This window comes from Asterias rubens, chromosome 11, assembly GCF_902459465.1.
Source record: "Asterias rubens chromosome 11, eAstRub1.3, whole genome shotgun sequence".
NCBI lineage: Eukaryota > Metazoa > Echinodermata > Asteroidea > Forcipulatida > Asteriidae > Asterias > Asterias rubens.
The window spans coordinates 15601125-15609428 of record NC_047072.1 but is presented as its reverse complement, the minus strand read 5'-3'; the positions used below and the strand labels follow the sequence as shown (position 1 = coordinate 15609428).

At 38.7% G+C, this 8304-nt stretch overlaps 2 protein-coding genes across 12 annotated transcripts in view; one reads left to right on the top strand and one right to left on the bottom strand.

Moving 5' to 3' along the window:
• Position 1: 1 nt before the first annotated feature.
• On the bottom strand, positions 2-1954 carry LOC117296526. The gene is made up of 3 exons (XM_033779497.1): positions 1648-1954; positions 879-1226; positions 2-655 (listed from the first exon to the last, which is right to left on the bottom strand). The coding sequence occupies exons 1-3, from the start codon at positions 1780-1782 to the stop codon at positions 419-421; spliced, it is 720 nt and encodes a 239-aa protein (XP_033635388.1). The 5' UTR covers positions 1783-1954; the 3' UTR covers positions 2-418.
• Positions 1955-5493: 3539 nt separating this feature from the next.
• Positions 5494-8304, top strand: part of LOC117296564 (AT-rich interactive domain-containing protein 1B-like) — a 47751-nt gene continuing 44940 nt past the window's right edge. For all 11 annotated transcript variants that reach the window (XM_033779563.1, XM_033779562.1, XM_033779558.1 and 8 more), the window contains exon 1: positions 5494-6933. In XM_033779563.1, the coding sequence (XP_033635454.1) occupies positions 5878-6933 (1056 nt within the window). In that variant the 5' untranslated portion in view covers positions 5494-5877. The remainder of the gene's footprint in view (positions 6934-8304) is intronic.

Sequence of the window (8304 nt, the reverse complement as noted above, 5' to 3'; positions counted from 1 at the left end):
TTATTTGTTGTTTGTGTTTTGGTGTATATTTTTTTGTGAACTGTTGTTTATTTTATAACAACAATATTTACATGACAGTTGTTCACACTAGTTCTCAACATCAAAACCTTAAATTGTCCATACAAAAATTAATAGAGATTGCCACTTATCCAATATCCCATTACTCTTTGTGGGCGGGGTGGCTGTTCCCCGCCCTACCCCAATGTTTCCAGTTAAAAAAATGCAGTTTCATTTTGTAAATTAATATTTAGATGGAATCGATGACCATAATTATTGAGTCTAAGTCTAATGCCCTTATACCTTTTGTCTAAAGTAATATGTACATAAAAAAAATACATCAAATTAACATCCATAATAATAACATTTCAGTTTAACAACACTGAAGTGAATTTTACAAATTGACTGAATATAAATGACTTCAGTTAATTATGAGCCAACTATCTTCCATATCGTAGACCTTCTCCACACCTTCCCTGTTGTACACTTTGGGGCACATCAGTTTATAAGCAATCAATGTCACAAGTAGACTAGCCAAGCCCACTGCAATAAGGAGCCCCGCTCGTAAGTAAACTGGTTGCCTTTTCAGCGCCTGGCATATCTTGGCAATCCAGCGGAAAGTGGAGTTGCGTAAAAGTGTCATTTGGCTGCATACACTCTGGAGGAAAAAGCAATGTATGTTGAAAAATGGATCAGTTGATAACTTAAGGGGTCATTACAGTAAATGAAGTCGGCATTTTTTAAACGTTTTACGCTGTTTCAAGTGAATTTAGTTTATGTTTAGAGTTATTTATGAAGGTTGATTTTTCCAATGACTTGATTACCCATCGTTTAACTGTGGATGCAATTTAACCACGGATGAAGGAATTGATTTAACTCACTGTGGTTGTCGTTGCTGTCTGTATTGCCCCGTAATCCATGGTAGTATTACCGTAAGCCTGACCCTCCAATCCTACCGTCACTCCGACAGTTTGAACGGTACCATTATACCGATGGCTTCCCTCTTTCCCCGCTGGAATCGCATCCCCGCGCCCCACTGATTTTACAGTCGGATTAACTTCATAACTCGTCGATGTCTTGGGTGGTTTCTTTTTCTTCTTTGATAAAACTGAAGTCTTGGTTTGTACATGTCCTTCTTGTAGTTCTACGGTTGGTAATCTTTTAGGGGCGTGGTCACTTGTACTTTGTGTGGGAGGTTCTTGTGAAGGGTTCAGAAGGGTGCCTGCATCCTATAAAAAAAAATAATCATATTTTGTGAAGTATTTTCACCACATCGACATGGCGGGAACAATCTAGTATAGGTTTTTGGAGAACCAGTGGTTGCAACTCGTTTTGATCAATATGCTCTGATCATCTTCAAGAGAATGCTGAACTCTCTTGCAGTAAATATGGAAGAAAAGAAATCTTATTAAATATAACCAATAACCCTGTAAATATTTGTTTTCTTTCAACAAGGATTTCCGCACATGCTAAGAACAACATAATTCTTGAATTGTGATACTTTAAAAAACTAATGAAACAAACTTTTAAAGAGAGGTGGTCTCTAAAATGATGGGAATTGTTTCGCTAACGGTAAAACCAAAGTGTGACTCTATTCCTCTGCGATACAATGAAGGCATCTGTTGAAATGTTTGGTTAATATAAACTCACCACCTCGTCCCCAGCAAACAAGTCATGCACGTTGACACTATCCTTCGATCCATTCGTCAACATCCAAATTGGTGCCCACAAAAACCCAAGAAGTAGAAGTAAGATACATCCTAACACTGTCCGGCCCGAAGCCATTGAATCACTCTCTCTAAACCATCATCCAAAAACTACCCCAAAATGTGAACAATTTCCTGAAGCATAGCCATTTTTAAAAGTCCTTAAAATTACTAAACGCTGGTATAATCCGCAGTGTTCTGATTGTAATGATAATACGTAACGATAATACGCTATTAATTCGGTGAGTGAATGCCTGTTTAGTTGGTCCAACGTGAAACAACGTGAAATAAACCCAACCTTCGAAATTAATATTATGTTAATTAACAATAATAGATGTAACAGGTGCAATGGACATGTATAGTCTCCGCATCCTTACACGTCACCAATGGGTAATATTATGTGGTATTAAACAAATCGCAAGAATTTGAGTATTGTGGTGGGTTTTTTCACCATTCACAATGATAGTTTATTTATATTTGAATATGACGGTAATTTTTTAATAGGCATTTTCAATGTGAAGAAATTGCTACCATAGTCCATATTTTGTTATTGAATGCACTGTTTTGTAGAGCATTGTTGTACATTGATGCTGTTTTCAACCTGTCGCAATCAAAGAATGTGTGTTTGAACTCGTATGGAATTATAATGGATTCGTGGGGGGTTTTCGTACACTTTTGAAAATAAAATTACTTAATATTGTCCTGGCTTTGTTTTTGTGGGGTTTTCATGGGTAGTATTCTTTAGATAATAAAAACTATCCTCCGCCTATGGTTTGCTAAGAGAACAACCAGATCAGCAATATCCCCCTTGTAAGAAATGTTTTCATAAAGCTGGATGTATTTCAAATGAAATCTCCGTGGGACAGAGTCTCCTGGATTATACACCGCATCTGCAGTTCAGTAAAGTGAGCGTATAGCGCCCTCTTGGTAAGGTAGGTATTACAAAAGTGTGTTAGTAATTTTCAGACAAGATCACAATGAGAATTATAATTATTTTTATTGTCCACGTTAAAAACATAAAAACTTGACATCCACTGGCCAAATTACAATGACGACGAAGATGCAGAAGACGTCTAAAATATTTCATCCAACATAACCCCAAGGATACTCAACCCGTTTCATTAAACTTTTGAAACAGGAAGATCCCCAACATAAACCCAACAAGAGCCTCATCCCAGCAGTGAATATAGTTCCGGTAACCGACGTACTCGTTCCAAGAAGTCGAACCAACCAGTAGATGAAGCCTAAGGAATGATTTCATTTTAAAGTTTCCCCTCATCTTGTGGCGTTCAGGAGTCCGCGTTATACTCCGTCGCTTTAAAAAGACAACAAAGATGTAATAAAAACACTGTCCCTGTGATAATGGCCCCCGCGGGTGGGTGGGGAGGGAGATCTGGAGGCGTCGGGGTTGAGTGGGGGAAGGGGGAAACTTTGATAGTTTTTTTCACTATTTTTTATATAATCACTACAAGCGTTGGTGTTGTAGCGTTTTTTTGTTTTCTTTGGTTTTTTTTTTTTTATTAATGAGACTTCAGGCATGCATAGTTAGGTGTATGGAAGAACAAAAAATGTTATTGTCTTCTCTGTATACCATGTCCGATACGGCGCAGAGAGTACCCCCACCCCATATTTTACTTACTTTTAAAAAGACCCCCCCCCCCCTGGTAAACCATGCCCCAAATACCGACCATAGGTCGTTACGCGCAGCCTAAAATCAATTAATGAAAAGAATCAGTAACTGTGTAATCAATATTACATTTGTATTTAATTATATACAATTGCTCATTTGTTTTGTATAACAGATCTGGAATTCATTTGGCAATAATAGACAACCCCCTGACCCCGACACGCCGCCTCCATCCCTATTTCGTTTCTATGTTCATCACTCCGCATAGTAATGCACTTATTAAAATTACTGACAATGAGGGCGCTATAGGAGCGCCTCGTTTGCTAGCTAGCTCAGTGCCTCATTACCGCCCACTATACTTGAGGTGCAGTTTATATACAATAATGCAGTTTTCGGGAAAGATTGTAATTTATTTCGTTTCTATGTTCATCACTCCGATAGTAATGCACTTATTAAAATTACTGACAATGAGGGCGCTATAGGAGCGCCTCGTTTGCTAGCTAGCTCAGTGCCTCATTACCGCCCACTATACTTGAGGTGCAGTTTATATACAATAATGCAGTTTTCGGGAAAGATTGTAATTTATTTAAGTGGGGAAGTAATTATTCAACAGGCAATGCACTATAAATAAATAATGGACATTAAAACGGAAAATATTTGTCAGACAAATAAAATTGCAAAGGTTTTTGGCAACTCCAAGCAGACCAAGAAGACATCAAAACAACACAGACTATAATATCTATATTTTTAAGATGAACTTTATGGTGAGAATTATTTAAATGTCTGTCTTTGTTTTCTCACCTCAAACTAGGTAAATAACTGCTGCTGTGGGGAATTAAATTATTTTAAACAGAACTAGATAATGTTTTTAAACTCGATTAGAATTACAACAAAGCAAACAGAAATTATTTGTTTATAGCTCTTGTTATTAACAGTAAAAAAAAACTCCCCACTTTAGTCGTTGCTTTATTCAAACCATTTTATTCACTTATATTATTAATGTATAAGTCATTTAATAGTGATGTTAGGCCTTCTTCTAGATGGAGTTAATTCTTAAAAGTACGTGATATCACAAGTAATAAAAACAATCTTCAATTCTGCCTTTCCTTTGTTATGTCTTTTTAATTTCTGTTAAAATTATTTTAAAAAATCTGTTATTAATTTTATTCCCATCCATTTATATCCTTGCTGTCGTGTGCCACACTGATTATATTATAGCGCGCCACCTCTGCCCGTGCACCGTTGCCTGGCCGGCTGGCTAGCTCCATCAATATACAGGCACGACATAGTGCTTAGTTATTACATCCCAACCCACTACTACCAATACACTGCAAAGAACGGTAAAAAAATAATCAGGTATTCGCTTTACACGCATAAAGACAGAATGACCTTCAACCGAGAGGAATAGCATATAACCACTGAGAACATTTTGGTTTGTTTTTGTTTGTCTTGTTAAAACACACTTTCCCTTCCAACTAATGGATTGTCTTGTGTTAATAAATTAAAATTGATGCTCGCTTGGTATGTCTTGCAATGTGGTTTTATGTTTACACTTAACTAAATCACTTTAATAAATAAGAAATCGTTGTCTTCCTGCTGTACTGGTTTTTTTCTGGAGTTGTGACAAAGCGACGCCACCGGGAGAAGAGCCCGTCACAGGAGGGCAGAGATAACGCCAGTCGTTGCGACGGATTTGCCCGCGAAAATGAAAATAACTTCTTCAATTGAGCCGTGAAACGTGCGCTAGCTGCGAAGAGATTGCAAACAAAAGATCGCATGGAAATACAGCCTCGCCTGACGTCACTCTTCAATTACGGCCCGGTAATTTGAGAACTGAGGGCAGTGTGCTTACTCCCTCTGCAACCTTGAAATCATATCATCATAATTTGACTGCTTATACGACAAGGGGGATAAAATGAAAATATTTAAATACTTCAGACATATTCTAATCAGCTTTTATCAGAAAAGTGAGTTTTTGTAGTACTGAATGGTATGGAGAGAGATATTTAGAGGATAAATGAAGCGTGCTTCAGAGGGATGTCTGAAAATCCTAATCGAAAGCAGCATGAAAAGAATGCTGGGGACAGTCCACAGCCCAGGAATGTAGTGTCCTACCGAGCCAGCATGAATTAGTTCTCAAATAAATGAAGAATAGGTAATTCCTACGCGCCCATTATCACCTGGGAAACTTGGGATAGTTTTGAAATTTGATCAAAAAATTATGGGGATGGCAAAAAACTGTCGGTTGGACTTTTTTGCGTTGTTTTTTCCCCTGCCTGGCGCATGGATTTCACACTCTAAATATTTGTAATGTCGCCTTTTGCTAGCATTTCAGCCATGCAGAATGTGCGCCATATGAATTACGTGTGAGCAAGTCTTTCCGATGGTCTGCTAAGATCCGATGTTATTCTCCAAATCACTCCTGGAAAAACACGTGTGTCCGACCGAAGAATCGCTAGCCGTTTATCTATGATACTTTGTGGACTTACACCAGCCGCGCTGCCTCTTTATAGGAGGGCAGAATACTGGGGGTAAATTGTTCCTAGTATGGCAGCCAAAGTCGCTGGAAATGTCAATTGCGATCAAGAAATTAGCTCTCGTCCGCAGGGCCAGCAAGCAGCAAACAACACAATGGATAGCACGGGCCAGGATTTTAGGCCCTCATCCCGCAACAACACCGGTGGGGAGGGGGCAAATGGACCCACAGAGAACCAAGGAACCGTTATGAATAACGCCATGACTTCGGCAGGCCAACCACCGGGAAATGGTGGAACTGATATGGGGACAAAGACAGCAAGCAATCATGGCAATGTTGGTCCTGGCATGCCTGGTTCAAACTCTGTAATGCTACAACAAGATGGTCATGGCGGACAAAGTGGATTGGGCGCAGGCCACCATCCTTCACAGACTCAAAGTTTAGATCCTTATGCTGGACCAGGAGGAACCTATCAAAGTAACAGCAGTGTGCACAACCAACTACTAGACAGTTCTGGACAGAAAATTGTTCCAAATATGTCCGGCAGTGAAGGCTACAATGGCGGATATTATGGGAATCGAAATGCTGGATACGGCATGACAAACCAACATGGCGGACACCAGACAGGAAGCGCACCGCCGAACTCTTCATTAAACATGAATATAGGCCCAAACCAGAACCAAAATATGTCAAATAATCCGTATAACCAATACGATGGTCATATGGGATCTAGACAGGGATATTCCCCCATGGTTATGGGTTCCAGGGCGGGTCCAAATGTCCCACCAATGCCGCCAAGTTACGGTTCGTCGCATCAGCAACAACCCAAACCTTACAGCGGAGACCGAATTTCAAACTCTGCCCCAACCCTTTCCCAACTTCTCCAAGGCCAAAAACACATGCCAAACTATTCTAGTAGTTATCCTAGTCCAGGTGAGAACATGGTGAAGGGTTCTGATGGTGGAGGCTCACTAGGAATGATGACAAACCAAGGCACAGGTTTTCACCAATCGCCTCAAAATTGGGGACAAAGAAGCGCAGGCATGTCGCACTCACAAGTCCATCCTCAGTCAGCAAGTGGCAGCCATGGCACTGGCTATGCTGGTCCAAACATGGTCAGAAATCAGGTACGTAAACCAACGTTCCATCCTGTAAAGTATCACCCAAAATTTTCACGTTTACAACTTTATTTTTGTCATGTATAATTTGAAAACAACTGCCTGATTATCATGATAATGTACATCTTTCTTTTTTTCATGTTATTTGGACAGCAAAAACTAACAAAAGTTGTTGCTGAATCATATAATGGTACGATGTATTCCTCAAAAGTTTTGAAGTTCGGTGAGACTTGAATAGAAGTGATACTTTTTTGTAGCACTCGGTAGACTTTTTGGAACCGTGTGTGGTTGACTGTGGCCGGTCAGCGGGTGTCAAGTGCAAGTTCGCCGGCGTGTGTGCCTGCGAGTTGTTTTGAATTTGGAGGTAAATCTTGGAGCTGGATGACAGCTGTGCATTTTGTTGCACGTTCGTGCGATGATTGGTCAACATCTATGACTTGTCTAACCATTCATTAAGATGTTGGTTGACTGAATGTCAAGTTAATAATAACATTTGAGTACATACACACATACATAATCAACTCATCTGCTCATTGAATGGCATGGTATACATTTTAGTCACAGGGACCTGTTTGCCTTTGTGTTTGTTAAAACATGGAGGTAGAATTAAATCAGAACTTATGTTTGTTGATTTGTTTTCTCTTGAGTCTTGGTGCTTCTGTTAAATGCATCGATAGTTGTCATGGATGTTCTTATTTGAGGGGGGTAATTGTTTTTATTGGATTAAACAAAGCTAATTGAAATAAACATGAATTTGAATATTTAAACTTGGTTCTATTATTGTATTGTTGGGAGTAACAACATACTCAACTGGTAAATTTTGTTTAAGACTTTATGTTAAAAGAAAAGACTTGGGGTTGAACAAAGAATGTTTAACATTTCTACATTTTATTTAACTTAATCGAATATTGAGCATTTACTTATTGCCAAATGTTTAGCCCTTAGAACTGCTACATGGATGTTATTGTGTTAACAACATAGTGACGTCAACAATAACTCATTTGTTTGTGAACTACTCAATGTAGCAGCAATGCAGTTTTTGTTATGCGCTTTCTTACACAGTCTTCTCGTTCTGCAAATCAGCATAGCCTGATAATTTTTCCCAGTTTGGAAACACTTCTGAACTTCTAATGAGTCTAAAGTAAATTGCTGCAGCTTCCATCCATAATTAATATAATGATAGACAAAAATGGATGAACAATTTACAACATCAAACCCGTATCATAAAAACGGTCCTAAAAGGTAAAATAATATTGTTATCCTTTCTAAGAAAAGATCAGGATGATTTTTACTTGTTCTACATTGACACAAATAAATTTGCTTTTAAACAATACTCCACTTTTCAAATCAAGTCGTAAAGATTTGTAATTAGATCTCTCG

What these genes read in the sequence shown, in the direction of transcription:
- LOC117296526 (XM_033779497.1), bottom strand. Translation starts at nt 1,782, where the DNA reads ATGGCTTCGGGCCGGACAGTGTTAGGATGTATCTTACTTCTACTTCTT. An exon ending in TGTTTGCTGGGGACGAGGTG is followed by an intron (nt 1,227 to 1,647) that starts GTGAGTTTATAT and finishes TTTTTTTTATAG; the next exon opens with GATGCAGGCACCCTTCTGAA. An exon ending in AGACAGCAACGACAACCACA is followed by an intron (nt 656 to 878) that starts GTGAGTTAAATC and finishes TTTTTCCTCCAG; the next exon opens with AGTGTATGCAGCCAAATGAC.